Here is a 27,979-nt window from a genome sequence, read left to right as displayed (position 1 = left end):
TCGCTTCCCAGGCAGCAGCCGGGTCCACAGCGGAGCATCTGCCCACAAACATGGCTGCGCCCTGCTCAGCCTCTCCTCGCAGGGACCGGCTGGCCGAGCTGGCCTTGCCAGTACTCGGGGACTTCCTCCAGCAGTCCGCTTCCTGCACCGCTGGCATTTAAACCCGTGCCGGGGGCTGCAGGCTTCGGATACGGATGCTGAGCTGTCTGCCAGCTGGGCAGGGCCGTGGCATCCCTTGAGCCATCCGGCTGGGCAAGAGCGGAGCCCAAGCACCTAACTGTACCCGGGTCAGACAGACCAGGGGCGGTCTAGGAGGGAGATTTCTCCCAGTTTAATTACAGGTTTGACTTTAATTCCCAAGATCGCAACCCTCCTATCCAGCCCCGATATTTTTTCTCCCTCCGATCTCAGTTGCTGGATGAGGAGGGGTTGGGCTTGGCCGCAGAAGACCTTGTTCTCCTCTTGCTACGTGCTCCAGGGACCTACGAGGAGCCGAGAGCCCCAGTCATGGTGAGGCTGAGCCCCGTTCTCCGGTGAGTGAGGCGGCGGCAGGCGGCGCGGTTCTGAGCTCTGGGGACACGCCCTGCGGGGCATCTTTCCCAGGAGCCAAGGGCACCGGGACGCGGGACTCCGCGCCCTCCTGCTGGGGCTGCGTGAGCGCAGGGTGCGTGCGAGCGGCAGCCGTGATGTTCAGCTGGCTGGGTTCCGATGACCGCCGGAGGAAAGATCCCGAGGTCTTCCAGACTGTGAGCGAGGGGCTCAAGAAACTCTACAAGAGCAAGCTTCTACCTCTGGAAGAGCATTACCGTTTCCATGAGTTTCACTCGCCCGCCCTGGAGGATGCCGATTTTGACAACAAGCCCATGGTCTTGCTGGTGGGCCAGTACTCCACTGGGAAGACCACCTTCATCAGGTGAGCCAGTCCAGGGCCCGGGTAGTCCCACCCTGCCACCCAAAGCTTATGCCTCCCCGTTTGCTCCTGGTGCCCCCTCCACACTGGGTCTCGTCTTCATTTGTGGGCTCTGAAGAAATCTTTGCATGCACGTGTGTCCAAAGCTTACCCCACAATTTCGCTGCTGGTCCCCCGCCCCATCCTACGCAGTGCCTCTCCACCCTACTTAAAGCCTTGGCTTGGGTGGTCAGTTTGAAGTGTTAAGATTCAGAGCCATCCGATTATTCTTCCCATTTTGTGGAGAGTGAAACCAAGGCCTAGGAGGCACAAATGAGAAATTCCCTGGTTCCAAGAGTACTTTATGCTTGTGGGGGTGTCTTACACCCTCACTTTTAAGGGACATGCTCTTTATGTCCAGTTTCACTGCTCTTGCCTTTTAAAGCCTTCAGCCACTCACACGGGGGCTTTAGAGTTGCAGCTGAAGAGGTGGGCTGGGGACCCTTGTGGCCACCCCTGCCTGGCAGTGTGACTTGCCCTTTTATCATTTTCCTTCTCTGAGCAGAGCTCCTACGTAGAGTTCTTGGATACTGAATAGAAGCAGTATCCAGCAGCAAAATGTTTTTTTTTTTTTTACTCTTTTCCCTTGTTTGATCTTAATGGCTCAGTTATAACATTAAAGTTCTTTTAGAGGTGGTAGGGACATTGATGATCATCTGCTCCAGCCCCCTGGCTTGGCAGGTGAGATAACTGAGGCATAGAGAGGTTAAACGCATTGCCCAGAGTCATCTCACTGGGTGGGAGGCCAACTCGGGATGCTGGTCCTAGACGCATGGGAGGAGATGCTTGGCTAAAGGCCTGTAATTTTGAAGGTGAGTCATCCAGTCCCTTCAATTACAGAATCCTTGGGCTGGAGGGATCCTCAAGAAGTCAATTTGTCTATCTTGCATTCAGAGAGGTCTACATATTGTCCACTTGAGTGATGAGAATCCTTATATTTACAAGACAGGCTTCTCTCTAGTCCTCAGTCTCCACCACCTTCAAGGCCAGGCCATTTTCCTTGGCCTCATTTACAGCCATCGCCAAGCTCTTGAGGGTGCTTATGGTCCTCTGTGTTAAGAGTCAGGCTCCTACAGTGTAGTGATGGCTTCCATGGTCCAAAAAGTCAACGGTGTTCGTCTCTTGCAGGATTTAAAACAGGGGTGCTCTTGTTCCCATTCACTGACTGAGAACCTGCAACACCCAGAGCACTACGCTTTGTTTGGCAAGAAAAGCAGCAAAGTTAACAGTCTGGTTACTGGTCTTCTAGATACAAATTTTCTCTTAACGCTGAGCTTATAACACAAGCCTTCTGGAAGCAGGGCATGCCCCACGCTAACATGTTGTGTCTGAAGTTTGCCTTTGCATGGATAGGATTGGGCTCAGCAGCTTTGACAGGCTGAGTGATTTCTTGAGAAGTTTGGTGCCCAGGTGGAGGAGGGGGAGAGGTAGGTAGGCTGGTTGGCTTTTGGATCTCTTACATTGTTAGAACTGTAAGAGCCCTTAGCTCTGAATCTTACCCATTGTGTCTTAACTTTTTAAAAGCTCAATTCCTCCTTTGAAAATCTGGTGAAAGCTGTGGACCTACTAATGCACATAATCCCAAATTTACATATAATTTTGTGGGCCCGAGAACTGCCTTGGACTTTAGGGTGAGAACTCTGATCTAGTCCCTTTCCTTTATTTTATTAAACACCCGTTGCTGCCACAGGCACTCTAGAGATGCCTGGTTCCTGGGTAAGGTCTCCCTGTATTCTCTGTCCTCTGCCCAGTCTGGGTTATGCCCCTCCGGAAGGCCAGGCTCTTTACAGATGGTTCCTGCCTTTGCAGAGGCTTCCCTGGCCCCCTGGACACACCTTGGTAATTCAGAGCTTCTCCTTCCTGTAACGCCAGCCCTTACAACTGTGCCTTAGCTCCTTGGGGCCTCACCTGGGGTCTCGGCCACAGGAGGTTCCCAGTGTTGATTTGCCAACTGGGAGGGAAGGTGGGGATAGGCAGGTGTCCCTGGGGGGAAGACTATCGGGGCCGCAGACAGGTTTAAGTGCCTCTTGTCTGAGATGCTCTCCTGGCTTTGTCTGAGTCATGCTGGCTGTTAACTGGGTCTAAAAAAGTGGCAGGGTTGAGTTCTCAGAGATTATTTGCTATCTGAGGGAAACAGGAAGGCCTGGAGGGGCAGATCCCTCCTCTTTCTTATCCTCCAAGTGCAAGAGTTTTCTCTCCCCGCTCGTGTCAGTAACTGAATTTAGCTCACGCATCAGAAGCTGTCTGCCTTTGAGGGAGCATGGGCCAGCAGGGCAGGAGAGCTTCGGGAAGCTGTCCCAAACCAAATTACATATTTTCCTTCCTTCTCATTAAATCCACTGAACAGCTATTTTTTTTTTAAATTGGAAAATGCAGAGAAGAATGAATTGGAAGGAGAAGGAAAAAGAAATCACCCATAATGCCACAGCGCAAGGAAAACCATTTTAAATATCATTCGCATATAGAAAAATCTATACATTTCCAGGATTTTTTAAAAAAGATTTTATTTATTTCTAGACAGAGGGGAAGGGAGGGAAATAGAGAGGGAGAGAAACATCAATGTGTGGTTGCCTCTCCTGCACCACCAACTGGGGACCTGGCCAGCAACCCAGGCACGTACCCTGACTGGGAATTGAACCAACGACCCTTTGGTTCACAGGCCAGCACTCAATCCACTGAGCCACACCAGCCAGGGCCATTTCCAGGATTTTTAGCTATCGTATCCCACAGTTAAGATCACATCAGAATGCAATATTGTGTGCTAATTTCTTTCACTTACAGCATGAGCGTTCCTCATGTAAATTTTAAAAAAATCTTTGTAAGCATTATTTTTAAGAGCCTCATATTTCAATGTGTATGAAATTATTCATTTGACCAGTCTATTTCTTTTGAGTGTTTAGGTTGCTTCTAATGTTTCTGCTATTGTAGAATCACTCTGAATATCTCCGTGCGTAATATTTTCCCACAGACTGTCCTCTCGGAGATTCTCAGTAGTGAAATCACTAGGCCAAAGGTTACACAGAGTTGTTTCTGTTTATTAACTTGTTTTGCTTTTCCATATTGGTATTAAGAGTCGTATTTCTGAGTTGCTTTTCAAGAGGGTAAGTTGGTACAACATCCCTTTCCAAGGCTCCACTGGGGTAACGGTGTGCGGGGTGGAGCTCTCAGGGTGCTTTCACCCCCTGCCCTCCGCCATCCCCACTTTTTGCCCTGAGCTCCATGAACGGCCCTCCATCCCTGGCCTGAACCTGTGAGGGACCTTTCTCTCAGGAACAAAGACTTGCCACTTCCTTCCCCAGCCCTTGGCCTTGGCCTCTGGAGTGCCCACCCACTTTCAGTTACATGCACTTGCCACAGGGTCTATTTCTTTTCTCAGGAAGAACATGCAGAAAAGGACATTCTTCTAATAACTAATTAATGTGCTATGATCTCTGCCTGAAATAACTTCCCTGGCCTACGGCCCGGCAACCCAGAGTAATAAAATAAACAATAAATGGGCCTGGTGACTGCTCCTTCCAACACAGGCCGCCTCTTCGGAGTACAGTAGCTCTGTGTGCCTCTGGCCTGGCAGCCTTTCCCCTGCCCCTGCTCTTTTTCTCCCTTCATGCATCCTGTCACTGGCATGCAGCCTCCAGTCCCTCCTCCCTTGCACCATTTGGCCCCCCGGTCCTGGAGGTGAGTAGCCCGCTGCTCCAGGGACGGAGGAAGGCTCAGTGCTCTCAAGGGCTGTAAGGCAGGCCAAGTAGAGGACTGGGGGGTTGGGTCTCAGGCCTGGGGCTGCCAGGACTGAGCTGCCTACATCTCTGCACAGGGAGGTCTGGGCCAATCTCAAGGGTCACAGGGCCCTTCTATAGCATGATGTGGACACCAGCAGATGAGCACATAGTGGGGGCTGCTGCTCATCTGACCCTTTCAACCTCCCCAACTTCTTCAGGGGATGTTTGAATGCTCCCCGAAGGTAACTCAGCATTTACCTGTGGGTGCTCCATCTCCCAGCACCATCCTGGCATCCCACTGCCAGGCCTCACTCCGTGCATTACAGCGTCACCATCCACCGCAGGAGAGTGGGTCATCTGCAAAGCTGAAGGCCTGGAGACAGGCCCGCCGTTCCAGGTAGACCCACCGACCTCTGCTGGGTCTCTCCTGCCAGGCATAGTCCCTGCTACAGCTCTGTCCTGTCCACCCTGAGCTCAGTGGACATCCTTTTGCTGTAAGGGCTGTGATCTGCTGGTCCCTAAGGGAGGCTGGGTCTGCCTGCCGCCTTGAAAGTCAAGGGTGTGGAGGTCACCAGGAGGAGCACTGACTGGGGGAAGTAGCACCTCTGGAGAAAGTGCTCCATCTCATAACTGTGGACATGGGGACAGGGCCGTTGAAAGAACACGGCCTGCTCAGCAGAATCCAGGATCCAGCGGATACTAGCCAAGTATCTAACCCTTCTGAACCTCAGTGTGCTTATCTCTGTCATGTGAATTGTGACAACTGCCTCATAGGGTCATTTTCAGAATTAGGAGGGGAAAGAACCTGTGCGGCTCCAGCTCTGTTCCAGGCGCTCTGCTTGGGGCTTTAACATTTCCTCTCCTCTTTCTAGCTGATTCTATGAGCAGAGGCTTAGGGGCTGGCCCTCAGGACGTGGGGGAAACCCCTGTCCACTGCCCACATCAGGGGGGATGTGGGGGAGGCGTGTGCAGGGAGGGCTGGAGGAGGAGCCTGAGCGGCAGTGCTGAGGACTGGACCAGCAGGAGGCTTGACAGTGTGGCCACTGGTCTCCTTTGTGCTGGGGTCAACTCTTCCTATGGCAGAGGCTGCTGTGCCCCAGGGACAGTGGGGGCTGACACAGACCTCAGCTCCGCCATTGGGGAGTCTGCTGCCTCCTCCCTCATTTTGTGTCTCTGGGGTACATTACAGTCTCCCTAAAACCCCATGAGGCTGACAGGGCAAGTATTATTGTTTGGACTCTGTTTTAAAGCTGAAGTACCCAAGGCTTAGAGAGACCAAAGATATAAATACTTATGATACAAGGTAGAAAGTGGTATGTGCCTTTGGAGTCTACTAAAGATAAGGGTGTCAGGTTTGGGATGACAGAATGAACCAGTTAAGGCCTCACGGAAGAGGCACTGGGCCTGGATTTGGAGATTGTATATAAAGAAATGCACTGAGTACTCACAGACAATAATGTGGTGTTTGTTTTCTCTAATTGGTGTGTCTGCAATATGAGCAAATGTCTGGTGTAGCCTTTATGTTTCCTAAGCTCATGGGTGTCATATCACAGTCTTCATGCCGTCCCTTTGACCTACTGTAGTTAGAAACCAAGTATTATCCCCATTTTATAAACCAGGGAAACTGAGTCAGTGGGCTGTTGGGTGACATGTCCAAAGTCATGTCTGTGATGGAAGAGCCACTCGTGAAGGGGCATCGCCCGACTGAGTTGGCCCATGGCAGCACTGTTGTGGAGCCTGGCCCGACTGTTCCCTGCCCTGGGCACTCAGGTCTGAGGTCTGGCCGCCCCCCACTGTGCAGATGGGTCCATTGGAAGCAGACTGAGAGAAGATTCTTGGCTGTACGCCTTACCCTGGGTGCCTACATCACCAGTAAAGCAGACCACATGCTCAGATTGCCAAGCAAGCAGGACACACACATACATACACACCCACACTCAAAATGAGGAAAATGTCATGAAATAATTTACTGAAGAAAATATGCAGAAAAAACATCAAAGTTGTGTTGGACTTTCTTACACCTGTTTTATGATTTTAATATTTACTTATTTTAGCTCTCAAAGTTGCTAAATATTTTCATTTGGCCAAGAACTTGGACAACCTACATCGATCTCAATTTACTCCACTGCAAAACTGAAATAATGCTGCCTTCCCACAGCGCTTGTAGGACTGACACAGCTGAATAATTTGGGTAAAGGTCCCAGAACAGCACCTGCTACTCAGCGGTCCCTCCTTGTCCTTGGCGTGTCCTCATCGCAGCCGTTCCCTCCCAGGCTTGAATGAACTTTCCTTTGTTTCTGCTGCTGTGGGAATGTTTTTGCCTGGCAACAGAGGCGATCTGTATCACTTCCCATAGAGAAGCAGTGATGAGATCCCTCAATAGGTTTTCCTTTCTGGACACAGTGGTAGCTTTGTTAAGGGGGCCCTCGGTGCTGCAAGCCATACCCAAATGTCCCTGAGAATTTACCCAGCTCCGGTTCTCTGTGTGGCCCCACTGTGTCCCTGGATGGGCCGATGGCTCTGCTGGACTCTGTTTGTCCAGCCCCTGGGCGGTTGGCAAGTTTGGGATCACATGGGCTTAGTTAGTCTCAGGGCAGGATAGCAAGCCCAGACTCCAGGCCCTCGCTCAAGCAGACCCGGGCAGACCCAGGCCGCAGCTCCAGAACATCCTGGGAAGTGGCCCTGTTATGCTGGGAGGTGTCACCCTGTCTTTGATCATCTGCTAGCACAGCACGTCTCTCGGGGATGGAATCTGAGACGGCTGGGTCAGCGGGATACTTCATCACTGCCATCTGGCCCTATTCAGGCTGGGTGTTCTTGAAGCTGCCTCAGAATCGCTTCTCTCCACCCCTCTGTCAGCTTTCCCTTGAACCTTTGATCGTAACCACCACCCGCCTCCTGCCTCCGAATTCACACTTGCCACTCCCCTCCAGGGTCCTGCTCAGGGTTTCTCCCCACATGCTCACCAGGCAGGTGTTCCTGGCACTCAGACAGAACAGTTGGGCTTTCCCAGGCATGGGAAGAATCGCGTGGATTCTCATGGAACTTCTTCCCAGGGGAATCTGGCTTTACTATTTTTAAGTCCCAAGAATGTCCTTTCAGAGCCAGTGGGCCCAGGGCCTGCTCTGGTCACCTGACAGCTTTTGCATGCCACACCCCACTCTTCGAGACCTCGATGTGAACCCCAAGGGCGGCCGTGTACAGAGATGAGTGCACTGCTGAGTTTGTGGGTGTCAGAGGCTAAGCTTTCCCTGGAGGCCTGGGCCCTGGACAGTGTCCTGCCAACCTCATTCCCCTGTGGCCCTCTTGCCCCGTTCCTCATTCTAGTCCCATGTGGGGCTCAGCCCTTTTACATTTCCTGGGCAAGGGGAGACCTAGGGCCAGAAAGGACACAGTAAATGCAGTGGTTAGGAGCATGATTTTCAAATCCAAGTGCCAGGTTCAAATGCTAGCTCAGCTATTTGCTGATTCCATAACCCGAAGCAATTATCTAACCTCTGTCTCCTTCTCTTTAAAATGGGGTGCTAATCTAGGTGCCAGGGACTGGTTTTAAGTGCTTGTAAGTAGTGTAATCCTCGGATGCCCTATGAGGTAGGTTTTCTTATTAGGCCTATTAGATAATAAGGATCATCATACTCCCCTCGGAGTAGATGTAAAGATGAAATGAGATAGTCCATAGACCATCTAGAACAGTGCCCAGCACATCACAGATGCTGGATACATTGGAACCTTTATCTCCCAGGTTATAGAGGAAGGTACTGAAGTTCTCAGAGGCCCAGTACCTTCTGAAAGGCATATCCCTATGGTTAAAGAAAGCAGGTCTGTGGCGCTGGGCTGCTGAGATTCCCTGCCTCTCCCGTGGGCCCTGACGAAGAAGGCACATGGAGGAAGCAGGAAGTGCTGTCTAAGTGGGCAGTTATTGTGATGGATCCTCATCCATAGCCCGAGTACCAGGTTTCGGAATGGCCCTCTAATGAAGGAAATCCTGCCTTCACACCCAGGCTGTTGGGCTGGGATCCCGGAGGGAGATGAAGGGCTTCCCGAGGCAACATGAAACCCTCCGAGTGTGGTGGGGGTTGCCTCCTGGGCAGCAGCTTCTCTACTGGCTCCTGGGGAGGCCCCTAGCAACCTGGCTTAAACTGCCTGAACCACTGAGTAAATTGATGGCTCAGAGGCACAAGCACAACGTCCATGAACTAGAAGAGACGCCAGTGAGTCTCTGTCCACCCTGTGGACAGAGAAGCACCCTGCTCCAGGTGCACCTTGGGGAAGCACGGGATGACCATTGGGCCCGGGAGACATGGCCCCTGGTCCCAGCTCTGCCCTGACCTTCTGTGGGGCCTCGATTGGCTCTCTCTGGTAGTGATTTCCTCAGGGTAGGAGACTGTTAAAGAGCAAAGGATTTGGTGTTAGACTGATAGAAGCCTGGGTTTCAACTCCACTGGTAGCTGTTTAACTAGGAGAAAAGTCACATACCCCATCTAAGCCTTGGTTTCTTCAATACCTACCTAAAGGGCTACTGTGAGACCCAAAGATGATAATGTTCCCCAAAAGATCAGTATAATACCCGGCATGTGGAAACGCTCTTGAGTGTCAGTGATACTATCAGTAAAATGAGAGGGTTGTCAATCCCAGCTGCACGTTAGGATCAACTGGGGGGCTCCTGAAAAGGGCCAGTGGCCAGGGCCCCAGCTCCGAGGGAATGGGTCAGAACCTTCGGGTGGGGCAGCCCAGGCACTATTAGGTGGAGCTCCACAGTAGCTCAGCTGGGCAGCTGGGGCTGAGGACCACTGACCCAGGGGGTCTTCAGGTTCTCTTCCCAACCAACAGCCTCTGACTTGGCCTCTTCCCCTTCCCCCTGAGCATGGGCCTTCAAAGTTTAGGAGGCTCTCAGCACACAGTGAGGGCTCACTGCATGGGTCTGTGTTTCTTGGTCAATACTTTCCTTCGCTCCTTGTCTATCCTGGTCTTGGAAGATGCCCCTGGGACTCTCCTCTGGCCAGTCCCAACCCAGTACAGTTCTGGGCTCCTGCCTGAATTCAGCCTCATACTGTTTGGGCTCAAAGTTGTTCTGAGCATCTCCAAAAGAACTTGGTTGTCCTTACAAGCTGTTTTCTTCATTCTCTGGCTCGTCACGTGCCTTTGCTCTTGACTTCTAAAGGGGGCGATGCAGAGGGGCAGTGGCCCTGGGCTGCCACTGCTCAGGCTGGGAGAAGAGCAAAGAAAGGGACCTGCCACCTAGAGAGTGGATCGAAAGTCTAGGGGGGCATCCAGTGTACCTCTCACACTGGCTGTATTTTTGTCTCACATATGAGCTATTTTTATATTGAAGGACTAACTAACCAGGTAAATGAAAAATGACCTAGGAAAAGCTAGCAGAACCCCCAAATGGTCCCATTCTAGCCATGCCTTTCTGCAGGTCCTTCAGCAAGTGACCTGCAGTTGTGAAGTCCACAGTGCTCTGTGCAGACATCAGTTTCAACCCATGTTCTAGCTCTGAGCCCAAACCTTGCTCTGTTTTTTCCTACTGATTCAGGGAGATGGAAAAATAAGAACCAAGAAGAACAGTTTTGGTATTTTGAGTTCAGCTGCAATACCACCTTCTCCACAGTGTCTTTGGAATCCTGTCCAGTGGTCGCCTCTCCCTGCCGCGAAATCGCATGGCTCCGGATCTGCCCATTAACCACGATGCACACCATCACCTGCCTTGTGGTAGACACACAGCATTGATCTACAGCAGAACCCCTGCCTTATAACTGTGCTCCCTCCTGCCAGGTACCTGCTGGAACAGGATTTCCCAGGCATGAGGATTGGGCCCGAGCCGACCACCGACTCCTTCATTGCGGTGATGCAGGGCGAGGTGGAGGGGATCATCCCCGGGAACGCCCTGGTGGTGGATCCTAAGAAACCCTTCCGGAAGCTCAATGCCTTTGGCAATGCCTTCTTGAACAGGTGAGTGCAGAGGGAACACACACCCTGACTGTTCTCTTTTCTTCTTCTTGGGGTATGAGAAGGGAAAGGACAGGGGCTTCGGAGGATCACTGCCTTTTCCATACGTAGAGTCTGTCTTGCTTGTCCCTAACTTGCTGGGAATGCATCTGAGTCAGCCCCCATAGACTAGGGGTATGGGAACTGCAAATAGCAGGCTGACTCCTCCTGACCAAGAAGCAGGTTGAATCACATCCCCTCTATCTGCACCTCCTGCCAATAAAAGCAGAGAGCATTCCCAGCCTTTGCCTGGACTACAGAGAGGATTTGCATCCAGCTAGACAGGGGCAGAGGAAGGCTTTTTGCTGTTTTACTTGGTGGTAAGAACCCTAGACTTAAGGTGGAAGCCTTCAGTTTGAGCATTACAAGACTCTACAAAACTCACTGTGTGGCCGTGGACAGGTCACCTTCCCCTCCTCTTGGACAAGTAAAAGCCTGCAGACAGCAGGGTCATTGTGATATTTGAGTGAAGAAAGCTCTAGGGAATGATTCACAGGCTGATCTAGACCTTCCTGTAATTATTCTGTTTAACTAAAATGCCCTCTGATTGCACTTTGTCTATAAATCCACACCACATTCTTACATGAGTATTGCATTAAAAATTTTTTTTTAGATTTTTATTTATTTATTTATTTATTTTTAGAGGGGAAGGAGAGAGGGAGAGAAACATCAATGTATGATTGCCTTTTGTGCGTCCCCTGCTGGTAGTTAGCCTGCAAGGAACCGGCCTGCAACCCAGGCATGTGCCCTGACTGGGAATCGAACTATGATCGCCTGGTTTGCAGGCCCGCGCTCAATCCACTGAGCTATGCCAGCCAGGGCTGCATTAAAATTTTTTAAACTACTTCCTCTAATAGGAGGTATTTACAGTAAAGGGAAGACTATGGGCTTTGGCTTCAGACAGACCTGGGTTCAAAGCCTACCTAATAGCACATGGATCTTAGACAAATTACTTCTTTGTGTCTTACTTTTCCCATCTGTAAAATAGGATGACACTAATATACTCCTCCAAGGCAAGAGTCCTGATGCGGCACCTTGTGGAAAGCTGGCATTTAACGTGGGTGTTCAATGATAAATGAAGTCACACTGAAAGAGTAAAAAATTAAAAATCCAGGTAGACAAAAAATGGGGAAAAAAAGCAAGCAGAGGGGATGAGAGAATGTGGCTCAGTGCAGGGGCCTTGTGGCTAGAACTTGGAACATTTGCGAATTTCTCCAGGAGTATTTGATGGCTGAGACGGTGGGTGTTTAGACTGACCATGGCTGGGGATCTGCCAGGCATGGCCATTGCGAGGACAAGAGCTCAGGCAGCCTATGTCACATCCCTCATCAGCTCCCCGTCCTTCTCTGTGGGAATCCAGGCACTCTGGTCACCTCATCCTCCTTCTCATTCAGTAGAGGGCCTCACTTGCCCTTCTAGAGAAAATGGGAACCAATGTCCACAGATTCCATCTAGTTGGCTTTTTAAAATCTGTCCATAAACAAGTTCTTTCGCCTTTGTCCTCACTTCCTACCACCAGGCTGCAGAGAGCTATGGCTTCTCTCCCTCACAAGGTCTGACTCCTGCCTTGCCCTGACTTCACCCTCCCATGGCCCTTCTTCCACACAGAAATATCTCCTCTTGAAAACCCTACAGTGGGTCTACTAACTTTCACCCTCTCTCTCTCTTTCTTTTCACAGCCAAGTTTCTTGGCTTCACCTCCTTGTGACTTCCTGTCCCCCAGCCTGTGGAACGTGACTTCACTCTATCACAGCTGCTTGTGTGAATGAAGGTCACCATGACCTCACAGTGATCATAAGGAGCAGACTCCTTCCACCTTTTCCTTCCCCCACCTTTTCTCCTGCCTCCCTGACCAGGCCCCCTCCAGGCTGCTCTGTGTCCCCTTTTTCTCTGGCTCTTATGACCTGCTGTCCCCCATAGTTAGGCCCATCAGTATCACCCTACCCTTCTTACTCCATGCACTTGACCTGGCTTTTGCCTCATCCACAGCCCCCGCCCCAAACACCAGCCCCATTCACATGACGACCAGGTTATCAAAAGACAGAAACCCAGCTCCGCACAATACAGGATGGATTTGAGGATACTGGGTGTGCCATAGAACCTAAGGAGCAGCGTGTGGCTGGGCCTCAGGCATAGTGGGAACCATGGGCTTCGAGAAGACGGGGCTGTGTCACTCACTGTTCTACCCCCATTATCTGGCACGGTGCCAGGCACGTAGCAGACACCCCCTAAATATTTGTCGAACTAAATTGGACATGCTGACAACCATCATATCTGATCACACCACTCTTCAGCTTAAGGCATGCCAATGGGTTTCTATTGCCCTTGGTAAAAGATCCAGATTTCTCAATGTGATTTTCAAGACCTCGGTGGTCAGGCCCTGGCCTCCTCCCTGTCTAGCCTCGTCTCTGGCCACTCCAGCCCTCCTGTTCTCACCTCACTGATGTGTGCCTTCCCCCACATCCCTAACGGTGCATGCACACTCTCTCTCATTCCCTGCTTGTGTACCTAGCACGCCATAACATTTGCACCTACTTGCATACCTAGGGCTGCCGTAACAAATGACTACTCAGTGGCTTAAAACCACAGAAATGTATTATCTCGTAGTTCTGAAGGCCAGAGTCTGAACACCTTGGGCAGGGGCGTGCCCCCTCAGAAGACTCTAGAGGAGCATCCTCCTCACGTCTTCCCTCTTTAGGTCGCCCCAGGTGTTCCTTGCCAGTGGAAGCATAATTCTAACCTCTGCTTCCTTCTTTACGTGGAGTCTTCCCTCTGTGCGTGTCCCTCTCTCCACATCGTGTGCTCCTTTCTTATAAAGTGTTGTTTGATAAAGCTGTACACCTGAAACTTTCACAGTGCTTTAGCCAGTGTTACCTGAACAAACTTAATTTAAAAGAAGGCACTGGTCCTATTGGATCAGGGGCCCACCCTGCTCTCGTATGATCTTAACTAATTACATCGACAAAGACCCTATTTCCAAATAAGGCCACATTCTGAGTTACAGGGCGGTTAGGACTTCAACAGATCTCTTTGGGAGGACACAACTCAACCCATAACACTGCTCTTTCGCCGTGAACTTTTATCTCAGCCTGGAATGCTGTCTTCTCCTCCTCCTCCACTCATACACAAACACACAAAGCACACACTCGCACCCACACACTCATGTATGCAGGGTGTACCGGCTTCCTCTTGTCTGCCTGGCAAATGTGGTTCTCTGTTGAAGTCTTGGTTCAAGTCTGTGAAACCCTTCCTTTTCCCTGTGTCCTGCATCTCTGCCATTTCACACGATATACCCGGGAGAGTGTGGTTCCTTTTCAGCTTTCACCGAAAAGGCCATGTATAAGAGAAGGTTTGAAGTGAGAAGCATCTACGTTAGGTGTACCAGTTTGTATTTGGGGACTTCAGGATGTAGCACTAGACATGTTTCCTTGAATAACACCCAACTTCTACCCTAATAGCGAAGTTTGATATTGAGATAGCCCTTTGGGGCCCAAACTGGCCTTTGAGGCCCCAAATGGGATGTGACCCATCAAGGCCAGCTCCCGTGTCTCCTCCTCCAGGAAGCCCTCCCTGGAAGCCACCTCTCCCCCTTGGGTCTTTCTAAGCCTTCACCTGACCTTCCCCAGGGTGCAGGTTGTGGGTGGCCGTGTGCTTGCCCCCTCTCCTCACCAGCCTGGGTTCTTCAGAAGCAGGGCTCAAGTCCTGGGCGTTGTGAGTTCCCTGACGGCAGGGGTTCACTGTGTAGGACCGCAGCTGCCCAGGATCACCCAGGGAGCTTCCTCAACATACAGGTCCCAGGCCCACGGTTGGGGCTAAGTCTGACCTGGATCCCAGGTTTCTACATGGGAAGGCAGCCAACCTTCCGGACCTCGGGCCCCAGGGCAGCAAAGGTGGGAGAGGCTACGAGAGGACAGCGGCTCACGCGGTTGCCTCTCCTTCACACAGGTTCGTGTGCGCCCAGCTGCCCAACCCCGTGCTGGAGAGCATTAGCGTCATCGACACTCCAGGGATCCTCTCCGGGGAGAAGCAAAGGATCAGCCGAGGTAAGCAAGGTACCTGGTAGGGTTAGGTCTGGCTCTGTGCTGTGTTCCTTCTGGTATGTTCTCTCACTACCATACCTGGATAGAGGCCCCCAGGACTTGCGATCCCTTGATGAGCCAGTGCTGCCTCACGTGCTGTATGGAATCACCCCAGGCAGGGGCCAGTAGGTTGGTGTGGTCCACTGTAGCTCAGGAGACCCCTGGCCTCAGTCTTCTCCTCTGTAAAATGGAGACATCAGTGTCTGCCTTACTTCCCTAATCAAGGTTATTCATTCTGCAAGCCACAGCTACTGTGGGCCAGGCCCTGGTTACTTCTGAAGTCCCTGGTCCTGGGACTGCCCCCAGGACGCAGGGGAGGCAGGTACATGCAGAGAACTTCAGCTGGAACATGCGAGGATGACAGCGTGCTCGCTCTGGGGCCCAGACACAGGGAGCTGGTGTGGGAAAGCACTTTGAAGACTGTTCACTCCAGACAGATATGGGCTAATTGCTCATGAAGGGAGGTCGCCAGACTGCCTGGGTTCAAAGCCTGCCCCTGCCACTTCCTGGCAATGTGAACTTAGGTTTCTTTGCTCTGATTGGTTCATCTGTGAAGTAGGAAGAAATAATTTTATCTACCATATAGGTCGTTTGAGGATTAAAAGAAATAATACAGATAAAAAGGCTTCTACCTGGCACACAGCAGTGCCCAGTAAACATGAAGTGCTATAGATCACCACCATCACCACCGGTTTTTACAGCTAGACTCATGCTGTAAAAAGCTAAAAACATCTGCCCCTGGCTCCTCACCCCCAGCCTCCCCTGCCATAGCGGCTGTGTGCCCCAGGCAGTCCCCCTGCCCTTTCTGTGCCCTGTGCTGTATCCCTGCAAGACAAGCAGATGAAGCCACACCCACCCGGTTCTGGAGCTGGGAGCTGGGCGAGAGCCAGAGGAGCACTCGGAAGTCAGCATCCGGGGAGGAAAGGCTTTGGACTGGCAAGAGTTCCCTGGGCAGCAGCTGGAACTCTCTCCTCCGCCGAACTGGCCTTAGGTTGACTGGCTCCTTCCCTCCCACGTTGCCATGGGCCCCAGGCTCCACGGCCCAGCCAGGACAGACACAGGTGTGTTCTGCAGGCATCTGTGCTGCCTCAGCAGGAAGCCCAGAAACCCCCTCCACCGGGGATGTAGCCGGCAAGGGCCAGCACCCGCTCCCCACAGGCCCCTCAAGGAGACCCTGTGGCCTCACAGGAGACAGGCCAGCACCCAGTGGCTGTGTACTGAGTGCTGCTGGCAAAGGCCTGGGTGCCTGGGTGCCTGGGTGCCTGGGAGCAGGCCGCCGCTGCTGAAACTGGGCAGCCCTCCTGAGAGCTGCCTCAGCTTTCCATCCCGAATGAACTGTGTTCTGCATTCAGGGTCCACCGTGGCTGTGTGAGTGGGCATAGCCAGCCCTTTCTGGGGGCAAAGCAGGGAAAGGCCCCCCTGGGTCAGCAGTCTGCTCATGGGCCCCATGACCCCAAGTCTGTCCTCCAAGGAGACACAGCCTACTCTGCAGGGACCTGGTTCTGGACCAGGCTCCAGCAGGAAAACCCAGCCCCTCCCCACATTTCCCTGAGGAGGTCACACCTGGAAAGAAGAGGGGAAGAAGGCAGCCAGTCAGGAGGGAGCTGTGTTAATAGTTCATGTATTTGGTAGTCCGTCTATAAAAGGGGGATGTCAGCTGAAGGCCCTCTGTGGCGGGGCCCTCGGAGCCTGTGCCCCACGCTAACTGGGCTGCATAGTGGCACCATCGTGGACGGGGTGGGGAAAGCTGATCGGTCGGAAGCCACAGAACCCACGGTCCTGGAAAGAGAGGGCTGTCTCATGGCCCTTCTGGTCTCTCTGCTCTTTGTAGGTATCCCGGCACCCTGCTCAGGGCCCTGTGGAGAGGAAGCTTAGGTGGCTCCCAGTTTGGCTTCTATTAGTTTCCCTAAATGCTCCCCGTCTCCTAACAAGTCTCCGCCCTCACCCCCACCCCCACCAGGATTCACCCGGGCTCATTCTGAGTTGAGGCCTAAGGGGATGTACTGTTTCCCACGGGCAGCCTGCGTCTGTTCAAGGAAGGCTCAGGAGAGCCAGCCTTCTCAATCTGAGCTCCCAGCACATAGGTGCACATGCACCTGCAAGGCCACGGCCGCCCGGCAGGATGGTTTCCCAGGGTGCGGGCCTGGGGGTTCAGAGATGGGGTTTTAGAACCTGTCTCCACAGGTCACATATCCTCCCTGAGCCTGCATGTTCCCCTGTTAACAAGGGGTGATGATACCCATCAAATGACCTTGTGAGGTCTGTGGGTGGTAATGGAAAGACAGACATCAGCTCTCAGTCGGGACTTCGTGGGCTTCCTGCCTTCCCCTTTATCTGCCATCCAGGGCCCCCTACTCTACAGCCCCAGGACCCCCCACTCCACAGCCCAGGGCCCAGCCTGTGCAGCTGGACGGTGCAGCCCTGCTCCAGGGCATCCTGCCTTCCTCAGCCCCTGTCCTGGTCCGTTCTCTTTCCCCTGCTCTGCCTTTCCTCCCGCCTTCATCTTTAGACCTCAGCGGCTGCCTCGGGCCAGTTGGCTGCATGGTTGTCTCCCTGCCCTTCCTGTCCTTTCCCATCTAACACGACTAAGCCCCACCTCTGGGAGAAGGGATGGCCCCCCGAGTGGCTGTCCAGGCCAGCTTGCTTTCTGTCCTCCCGAGTCCAGACTACCTATGCAGCTGCTGGCAAAAGCAGCCTGTGCTAAAAACAGGGGCTGGGAGCTGGGCCGCCAGCGCTGCAGCACAGGCCTGGGACAGTGCTGACCTCAGCTCACCAAGGAGACCCAGAAAATGGGGAGTTACACACTCTCAGACGTCAGGGGGACCCCAAATGAGGAGAGTTTCCAGTACGCACAATCCCCCCTTCTCCTTTCTCACAAAGCTGTAGAACCTGGAGGCTCTAGCTTATACCTACACATATAAACACTCACACACCTACACGCACAAACACCCACATCGGCACACACTCACACAAGTACACATATACCCACACACATATACATATACCCACATGTACACACACACACATACCCACATGTACACACATACTTACACACACACACATAAACATACTCATATATAACCACACATCCAATCCTTCCACACCCCACCCACATACACACCCCCATACAAGTGTGTACACAGAACCAAATGTACTCTCTCTGGCTTCTGGCCGGGGGCCCTCAGAGCCCCAGGTCTGGTCAAGTGCAGACCAGGAGCCTCTTCCCCTCAGCCAGCCCGGGGCAGCACAGCAGCCCAGCCCTGATGAGGCTGAGTTCCATTCTGGAAAATGAGCTGCTCCCAAGGCCTGAGGCTTCATGGGAAGGAGCATTCAGACCCCAGGCCAGAGATAGACAGAGTGTGGTCCTTGCTCAGGGTGTGGCCCCTCTGCCCAGGTCTGGGAGTCCGTGTCTTCAGAGGGAGGGAAAGCGGGGGGCATCTGGGAACCTGAGGCTGCAGGTCGCAGGCCAGCAATTGTCTCCGAATGAAGATGCACCGTGTGGGCAGCAGAGGGGCAGGAAGACTGTTCCTGGAAGTGACAGGAAGTGCCCGGCCCAGGACTCATTACTGGGAAGGAGCAAGGAAGCAGCTGAAGTGGGGTGGGCTCCGGAAGCCTGCACGTCCGCACACTCACTCAGGAACCATGCTTCCCTGCTGCTCCTCAGCTAGAAATCCCCACTGGCCCCACCCTAGAAAAGCAGCCCCATGGTCGTGGAGCCCACTTCTCTCCCAGGAAACTCTTTCCTGCACAGGTGAGCTCAGCAGATGTACAGCAGGTAAAAACCTTGCCCATGTCCCAAAACTCTGGGCTCCTGATTCCCAGCCTGATGGCTTTTCAGCTCATTTTCACAGCCTGCACAAGAAGAAGGTGGGAAGTAGGCCTGAGAGCAAACTCCTATGCGAGTTTTCCCCGGGTGCTTTGGAGCGTCTGGGCTGGTCCTCACAGCCTCACATTCCTGGTGCGTCCCAGCCCCCTCACTGAGGGGCTGCCTGGGCCCCAGACTGGGTGCTGCATACACGCGCCTTTGTGAGCCTCCCTCATTGGGACAAAGCAGTGGGGCCCCAATGCCCTTCAGAACAGCTTGCTGACAGCCTTGTGGTCATCTCCTGGAAGGCATGTGGTGTGGCACCTGTTCCCATTCTCATCTCAGTTCTTCCCACATCGTGGAAGTTGATGCCTCTTTCTCTCTTTCTTTTTTTTTTTTTTTTGCTAAAATGTCCAATCTTAAAAGAGATCTGGGGGAACAGGATAGGACCTTTTTTGTACCCACCACAAGTGAGTGTCTGGTCCGAGGGCTCAGCCCTCTGAGCTCCAGCCTGGCGTGTGGCTATGAGCAATGTAGGCAAGAGTCAGGGATCTGGGTTCTGGTCCCAAGTTTGCCACCACCTGGCTCTGTGAGCTCGAGCAAGCCCCTTAACCTCTCTGTTCCCCCTCCCTTCCCTGTTGGGTGTGTATGCTCTGTTTACCTCCTGGCACATACAGAGTCACGAGGTTCAGATGAGATTATGTGGCTGAAAATACAAAGAAATGTGCTGCCGGGCCCCTTGCATCTCACTTCAGACTTGTAGGGAAGCCAGTGGGTCATGAAGGAGTTGCCTTGCTTATTATTGTTTGTCTCATTGATTTTCTCCTGCCTGCCATTGCTTCGAAATCTTTCTTTCCAGCTTATTAGAGCCTGGGGGCAGCAGGGAGTGCCCCAGGCCCCTGCAGGCTGCCCAGTCTCTGGGCCAGGTGCCTGCAGTCTAGAGCTCTGGGAGCCAGCAGACTTGCTGTGAGCAATTCCGGGAAGGCCAGCTCTGCTCTCAGCCTCTAGGGCTTGAATCTCTCCCGCCCAGCCCTTCGCCATATCTTATCTCAGGAGCCCTTGCGCTGCTGCAGGTGCTTGAGAGCCCCCCCATCCCCTGCCCCCTGCCCTGTTGTGGGTCTGAGAGCCATTCCTGAGACCGGTGAGGGAAAGGGGGCCTGTCACTGGGTGTCCTGCTCACCCCAGACACTAGGGCAGAGTCTCCCTCTGTAATCAGATCCTGTTGCCATGGCTCTTCCACTGGCCCCTCCTTAGTCCGTTGTTATTATTCCTGTTTGTCAGCTGAGAAGACTGAGGTTCAGACTTGCCCAAGGCCACACAGTAAACAAATGGGAGAGTAGTCCCATGTCCTTTTCCTTAGTGTGTCCAGTGCATGCCTTTCAGAGGCTCCTTGCTGGATATACACAAGCCGAATCCAGGAAACAATACCATACCCCTCCGGGAGGCTGCTAGGCTCTGAATAGGCAAGAGCAGGGGGCTGAGCTAGAGGAGGCCCGTGGAGTCCTTACTTGAGTCCCAGGATCCTCATGGCCACCTCGGGAGAAAGAACCTGGCATTACTAACTCTGTAATTTGATAGCAGCTTGCTGGAGCATGCAGAATTTGAGGAAAAAGGGAGCAAGAATAGGAGACCTCTGTGCTTATAAAATCATGGGAAGGACAGCCACCTGCTGTCCTTGGCAGGAGCAGACTTCACAGAGGCACCACATCCAAGGGGTTGCTTTTCTAGGGCGGGGCCTGTTTAAGACGGCGGCCCCAGCCTTCTTTCTTCCTGTTCGGCAATGACTTTCTTGTATCTAATCTCCATCCATTCTGCTGTATGTACTCTCCACCCTCACACCTCCAGTCTTAGAAGCAGGGCATTGTGAACGGAGAAAGGAAGCTCAAAAACATTCCAGTCCTATCAGCTTGACAGGCAGAGACCAAAGACCAGAGAGGGGAGGCTGCTTGCCCAAGGCCACACAGCAAGTTAATGGCTGAAACTACAGTTGGCCTTTCCCTGGCCATTGCTCCTCAGGGGCTGCCTTCAGAGCACACCTATTTCATCGAAACCAGAGCTTGTAAGTTCTTTGTAAAGGGGGCGGAGCAACAGGAACAGCCAAGGTCATATGCAGTTTCACCTGCATCCTTTTTTTAAAAAAACTGGATCCTCGCAGCAACCCTATGGCAGGGTCTGGGGGGTTCCAGTTCAGAACCCAGACAGCTGAGGCCCAGAGATGGCTTGTTTCCTGTCCCTGAGATGGGAGAAAGCAACACGGCTCACATTTCTGTTTTGTTTGGCAAAGACTGACTGAACACTCCTATGTGCAAGGCACCATGCTAAGAACAGGGGTCAGGGGCATCACCCAGTGTGTGTGTGGGGGGGAGGTGGCTCACCCTGACATCTTCCGTGGGAAACCCAAAAGGCCTGTGTCTGCCTGGGTCCATGAGAACACTGAGGGGCACCTGACTTGGCCATGGAGACAGGGACAGGCAGGGAACCATCCTGTTCTGGCAGCACTGACCTGGTGCTGTCACTGTCCCCCAAGTTGGATCTGTCCAGGTCACTGTGATTTGCGCCTACTACGCTCCAAGCCTCTGCAGCCCAAGCCTCTTGCTGCATGGCCGATGCCATCAGGGATTGAAGAGAGATTGGAGGTGGGGGGAGGCTCTTTTCCTGCAGTTTCTCTGGCCCCTTTGCCTTCCCCAGCCTGTGGAGGGGTGGCTGGAGTGATGAACTTGGGGTTGGAAGACCTGAGTTCCAGTTCTGGCTCTGACCCTACCACTGCATGACCGTGACCACGTCTCCCCCCCATCCTTGAGCCTCCATTTCCTTGTCAGTAAAATACCCAGCGCTGGCTGCACTGGCTGCTCTGGCGGCCCAGCCAGCATTGGGTGGCTGGTGTGGTGGGTGCTCAGGGCTGGCATCTGCCTCACTGGGGGAGGGAGTGGTAGCAAGCTTCTCCCTGCTGTCCTCCCCGTGGCCTGCACACCACAGCTACAGCCCTTGTCAGGCCAGATCTCAGAAGGATGCCGGACGCCAGAGCCCTGCTGCCCTCCCCAGCTACCAAGAGGGCCAGGTTGCTGGTTCTAGGCACCAGAGCACCAAAACCATGACCCATTTCCTGGGGTAGGGTTTGAGGCAGAGGGACCAGGTTGTCCTGATTTTCTGAGCCCCCTACCCCTCCTCCTGCCCACAGTTTTGAAGGAGAACTGTGGGAGGTGAGAGCACCAGTCTACTGGCTGTGGCTGTGCCAAAGGCTGCTAAAAATAGCCAGGAGCTATGCCTGGGGCAGGATGGGGATTTGAGTAGGGGAGCAGGTGCAGGCTGCAGGCCCACCTGGAAGGGGAATGCACAGGGTCTCCTGGGTTCTGGGGAGGTGCTGGCTGGGTCTGCGTGGAAGGGAGAGGAGGGGAAGGGAGGGGAGGGGCAAGCAAGAGTGCTGCATGGCTGCCCTCTTGGCAGGTGCAAGGAGCTCAGGGCCCCATTGATCAGATCCAGTTCTGGCCCCACACTTTGCTGGCTGTTTGACTTTCACCATATTCTGAACCTGTTTCTGCCTCTGGAAAATGGGAGTGATACTCCCCAGCCCACCTACCTCAGAGGATATTGTGAGGGTGAAGTGAGGTCATGATGCCAACATCTTGCCAGCCCAAGCAAGCATCCGACCTGGGGTTAGAGAGCTAGGTATCATGCCCCACTGCTGCCTCCTACAAGCAGGTTGGTCCTGGCTGAGTCACCCTGTGACTGTCTCCAGGTGGCACTGATAACATCCCTACCTCATCACTGGGCAGAACCTGGCCCCCAAAACACTTTCCTGGGCCCTGACCTTTAATGGAAAGAGCCAGTTTCCTTAAATGAAAAGATTAAATAGGAATAATGATGTTAATTATAATTAGCATTTACTGAGCAGCTACTATATGCTGGGCTTCAAGTGTATTTAATTAGGTACTATTAGTATGCCCGTTGATAGATGAAAACACACTAACTCCGAGACACAGAATGACTTGCTCAAGGCCAAATAGTGAAAATGGTGGAGGAGTCAAGATTTGAACCCAAATCTGACTCCCAAGAAGGTGTTATTTCTGCTGCACCTGTTGCCTCTCCCCACACCTCTCACCTGTGCCCCAAAGGCTCCTTCCCCTGACTGTCTGCCTGCCGGCAGGGTATGACTTTGCCGCTGTCCTCGAGTGGTTCGCCGAGCGGGTGGACCGCATCATCCTGCTCTTTGACGCCCACAAGCTGGACATCTCTGACGAGTTCTCGGAGGTCATCAAGGCCCTCAAGAACCACGAGGACAAGATGCGGGTGGTGCTGAACAAGGCCGACCAGATCGAGACCCAGCAGCTGATGCGGGTGTACGGGGCTCTCATGTGGTCCCTGGGGAAGATCGTGAACACCCCGGAGGTGATCCGGGTCTACATCGGCTCCTTCTGGTCCCACCCCCTTCTCATCCCTGACAACCGCAAGCTCTTTGAGGCCGAGGAGCAGGACCTATTCAAAGACATCCAGAGTCTGCCCCGAAATGCTGCCCTGCGCAAACTCAATGACCTCATCAAGAGAGCCAGGCTGGCCAAGGTGAGGCTACCCCGGGGGTGTGGGCAGCGTGTTTGGGGTGGGGGTTCAGCTGCAAGAGCTGCCTGCCTATGTGAATATGTCTTGTAGCTACTGCGTCCTGAGCATCAGCCAAGCCAGTGCCAGTGGCCAGGGAGCAGGAGACTGTGGTGGTTATGGTCACCGTCCCTGGGGTCAGATGGCCAGACCGGAGCTCAACTCCACTGTTTACAAACTGTATGATCCCAACCCCAGCAAGGCCCTCAGTCTCTCTGTGCCTGTTTCCATGCCTGTAAAAGAAAAGGGGTGGAGGATGCAGTAGAATAGAGAATGTAAAAGCCTTCTTCCCACACCTGTGTCCTCAGAAGGGCTCGGCAAATGTTAGCCATGGTTATCATCTTCCTCATCAGCATCATCTCCTGTATTGCCATCCCTGTTACTGCCTTGACCTCACTCTTCCCACAGTCTTGCCTTTTCCATGAGATCTAGAAAAGTGGCTCAGAGTTGCAAGCAGTGTGAAAGGGCAAGAGGGTGGAGATAGAAATTACTTCGGAAGTAGGAGCAAGAGGAGGAGGTCTTTATGGGAAGAGATGGGTGAGAGCCACCGAGAGAGAAGGAATGAATGCAGAAATGGAGGTCTTGATCTCAAGCTTTCTCTCTGCCCGTTTCTCAGGTCCACGCCTACATCATCAGCTCTCTGAAGAAGGAGATGCCCTCCGTGTTCGGGAAGGACAACAAGAAGAAGGAGCTGGTGAACAATCTGGCTGAGATTTATGGCCGGATCGAGCGGGAGCACCAGATCTCACCTGGGGACTTTCCCAACCTGAAGAGGATGCAGGTAACTAGGGTCTGGGGCTCCAGGGCGAGGGACAGTGTCACATTAGCTGGCTGAGCAGCCTTAGTGTGGAGGAGGCCACCCAGGAAGATGGCCCTAGATCTGTCCTCCCTGCTGGACTGTCACTGGCCCAGTGGGTGTCATATCTGGGCCTGGGGAGAAATAGGGAGCCCCAGAGATCCTAGTGGGACAGGAGTCCCATGATGTTTGGGGTCTGATACCTGCAGTTTACAACTTTTCCTAGTCACAGCCACCATGTCACCTAATGAAGATTCTCCAGGCCCTCGAGTACTTGTGTTTACCTCCGAGCCCCTACTGAGGAGTGCCTGGGGACGTATGTCATAAGCAGTCCTCATAGGAGCTAGCCACCTTTGGAGCCCACTGTGGGCCCCTTTTTGAGCCAGGGACCGTCACACACAGTTTCTCAAGTTTTTCCCCAAAGCAGTCCTCTGGAGGAAGCATTTGCGTCCTCCTTCACAGATAAGCTAACACGTTTACCAAGATAATCAACCTTTGTAATTAGCTGCCTGCAGTTTTCTGAGCGCAGGAGTCACCCAGACTGCTAGTGGAAGAGCCAGGAGCTGTCCCCACAGTCCAAGCAAGAAGCCACCTGACCGTACTAACTGAATCCTCTCCGAGCCTCTGTCTCTTCGTCTGTAAACTGAGGCTCCAGAAGCACCCACTTACGGATGTCGTGAGCATCCGTGAGATGCTGTCTACACGGTGCTCAGCACGGGCCTGGGGCAGGCTGTCCCTTGAAACGAAGCAGCAAGTTAGGTAGGATGTCACCACCGGGGAAGGCAGGCAGTGAGCGATGGGGACCCATCTATCCATACAATTTTTACAGCTTCTCATGATTCTGTATTTGTTTCCAAATATAGTGTTTTTTAAAACTTGGGAATTAGAGAAAAATAGCAGCAGATGTAGCAGCGATATTGATTTTGTTCTTGTCACTGACTGTGATCCAGAACTCCCTACGGTCTCAAATAGGCATCGTTAGTTTCCTATCTGATTGAAAAATAGACATTCAGAACATACGTTTATTCATGCATCCGTTCATGCTTATAAACACCTAGCGTGAACCAGTCACTAATTTGAGAAATGCTTTAAGATAATCTGTCTCTCAATCAGCTGTGGCCTGGAACATGTCAACTTTTAGTTGCTCCTTCCAATAAGAGTTGAATGACCTGTAAACAGACATTTGGGGTAATGACATTTGAAAGGGACTATGCAACCCCTTTTGGAATATGAGGAATTCTTTCTCAACATAGATTAGTTCATCTGTTCTTGTTAGGTATGCTAAATCAATCACGTAAGTGGCTGTCCTTCAGGGGAATATTGGGAGGAGCAGAATATCTTCCACTGTGTCCCTGGAAGATACTGGGACCCATAGTTGGGAACCCACCAAACACACATAGCTGTGGATAGAGACACCAGGGACCTCCCACGGGCTGGTCTGCTCCTGCCCTTGTCGGCCTCCCCCAGCCCCCACCACCCCCCTGGCTCAGCTTGTCCTTATAGGATGGCAAGAAACACCCAAGCTAACACTTGCTCTTGAAATGTAGCAAGAGCAACAGTTCAAGTTGGTGGGTGTTTTTGGAATTTTTCTGCAGCGAGCTCGATGTGCTTGTCCCCGAGACTGTCCCCTGTGCACTGGCCTCTGCCCAGTGTCCTGAGAGGGCTGTGAGCAGAGCCAGGGCAGGGGCAGAAAGCTCTCGCCTTGTCATTGCTGAGGCCTAGGAGAAGCTGGGTGTCCTGAACTCAGGACCCCTCAGAGTCACAAAGACATGCAGAGTGGAGCATATCTCTCTTACCGTGGGGTGGGGGTGTCGTGGGAAGGCCAGGGGAGGAGCTTTTACAAAGTCTGCATGCCTGCCTGGGCTGCTGTGTCAGAAACATCCGGAGAGGAGCCAGTCATTGAAAACTCTCTCCAGGTAATTCCCATGAGCATCCTGATTAAGAACAGCTGGGTTGACGTTGACCCTGGCTGCTGTTATGACTTGTTTTTGCCTTCTGAGGCAAAGGCAACCAAACTGGGCATGCAATGTGATTTCTCTTCCTCAGAAAGGGCACTAGAGGGGCAAATAAGATAATATAGGAAAGTACTTTCAGTGTTTTTTAAGTGCAACCCTTATTGGAGTAGAGAGACCCGCCTGCTTCATCTCTTCCTTTCCCAGCCCCTGAAACTATTCTGCTCTCCTGGAAAATTCCGACATCAACACATTATGCCTTTTTTCTCCTCCTCTCTCATACCATTTGTTATTATGACATGGTTCAGCTTAGCCTCCAGGCCAAAGGGCTATTAACATCCCAGCCTTAGTAGAAGGGAGCCTCCCCAACTCCTTCCATTGACTTCCACCCTCACCTTCTTTCCTCCCCTTTTCCCAGGACCAGCTGCAGGCCCAGGACTTTAGCAAATTCCAGCCCCTGAAAAGCAAGCTGCTGGAGGTGGTGGATGACATGCTGGCCCACGACATTGCCCAGCTCATGGTGCTGGTGCGCCAGGAGGAGACGCAGCGGCCCGTCCAGATGGTGAAGGGTGGAGCGTTCGAGGGCACCCTGCAGGGCCCCTTTGGGCACGGCTATGGGGAGGGGGCCGGGGAGGGCATCGATGACACTGAGTGGGTCGTGGCCAGGGACAAGCCCATGTACGACGAGATCTTCTACACCCTGTCACCGGTGGATGGCAAGATCACGGGTGCCAATGCCAAGAAGGAGATGGTGCGCTCCAAGCTGCCCAACAGTGTGCTGGGCAAGATCTGGAAGCTGGCGGACATCGACAAGGATGGCATGCTGGACGACGAGGAGTTCGCACTGGCCAACCACCTCATCAAGGTCAAGCTGGAGGGGCACGAGCTGCCCAACGAGCTGCCCGCCCACCTCCTGCCCCCATCCAAGAGGAAAGTTGCTGAGTGATGGGCACAGGGGGCTGTGCAGAGCAGGCAGGTGTTACAGGAGATGGAGGAGGCAATCTCTCTCTCTCTCTCTCTCTCTCTCTCTCTCACACACACACACACACACACACGGGCACAGATCTTGAGAACTGCACTTCAGATGAGGGGGATCAGTGACCCCAGGTCTCCAGGTCGATCTCTGTTTAGGCACAAGTTCTCAGCATTGGCAGAAGCACAGGGGCACGCCCACGGCTCCCGCTTTCAAGCCTCGGCCCCGTCCCTCTCTCCTCTCCGTCTCCCCTGTCTTCTGCAGAGGCAGCTGGTTCACTCGCCCACAGATGGCCCACCCACCTCCAGATGCCCCGAACTCAGAACAGATGGAAAAACTTTTCACTTAATAGGCAATTCACTTTGTTTTCTGAGCTTTCTCTCGGTCCTTGGCTTCCTACTGTGAAATCTGCTCCAGGGTTGGGAGGTGTGCAGCAGGCAGAAGAGGCCTCCTCCGGAAACCAGGTTCCTGACTTGAAGAGACACGGAGCTAGACTCTGTTCTTTCCCCACCTTAGGCTCTGTCTCCCTCAGCAAGCCTGGCTCTGAACCCCGTGGACACTTCATTTCAAAGGACCCTGGTGAGGGAGGGAGAGTTGGAAAACTGGCAAGAAAGAAAGCAAAGAAAGTGTCTTGTCATCCTCTCCTCAAAGCCAGTCAAGGTGGTTGCATTTCTCAGATCTTGGGAGGTTCGTGTTTTTTCCACCCGGCCTCTGATGTATGGATGCTCACTCAGACTCCACTCACACTTCTCCAGTGCCTCCTGGATGCCAGGGTGACTTCATCCCGTGGGGCCCTCAGCAGCCCCTGTGGGCGTATGCATTAGTTCCCCATCCCCTTTTTTAGGTGAGGAGTCCGAGACTCAGAGTTTAAGCCACCTTCCCAAAGTCACAGAGGTCAGAGGATTCAGAGCCAGAGCCCCGCCGTGAAGATGTGTGCGGGGTCCCAGCCTCACTAGCCCCAGCCACCCATGCAGAGCAGGCCAGGCTTGCAGGCCTCCCAGCCTCCCCAAGCTGGCTGGCGGGCGAGGGAGAAGGGCCAGCCAGCATTGGGTGGGCCATCAGTCTAGCCATCTGTCACACTGCAGAAGCAAACTGTGCCTTCTGGCTGTGCACCCCATGTTCCTAAAATTG

General features: G+C 53.1%; 1 protein-coding gene across 1 annotated transcript; it reads left to right on the top strand.

Annotated features, from left to right (window-relative positions):
- Positions 1 to 8: 8 nt before the first annotated feature.
- On the top strand, positions 9 to 26,937 carry EHD3 (EH domain containing 3). Its single transcript, XM_037066639.1, has 7 exons — positions 9 to 913; positions 10,441 to 10,617; positions 14,599 to 14,696; positions 22,682 to 23,094; positions 23,744 to 23,908; positions 26,294 to 26,876; positions 26,907 to 26,937. Exons 1-6 carry the CDS (start codon positions 687 to 689, stop codon positions 26,819 to 26,821), a joined length of 1,608 nt encoding a protein of 535 aa, XP_036922534.1. The 5' UTR covers positions 9 to 686; the 3' UTR covers positions 26,822 to 26,876; positions 26,907 to 26,937.
- The last annotated feature ends 1,042 nt before the right edge of the window (positions 26,938 to 27,979 follow it).

The sequence above is a fragment of the Sturnira hondurensis genome, unplaced genomic scaffold (genome assembly GCF_014824575.4).
Source record: "Sturnira hondurensis isolate 20B ecotype Veracruz unplaced genomic scaffold, ASM1482457v3 Scaffold0016663, whole genome shotgun sequence".
Taxonomy (NCBI): Eukaryota; Metazoa; Chordata; class Mammalia; order Chiroptera; family Phyllostomidae; genus Sturnira; species Sturnira hondurensis.
Note: the sequence above shows the minus strand (reverse complement) of the source record. Positions and strands in the feature narration are given on the sequence as shown.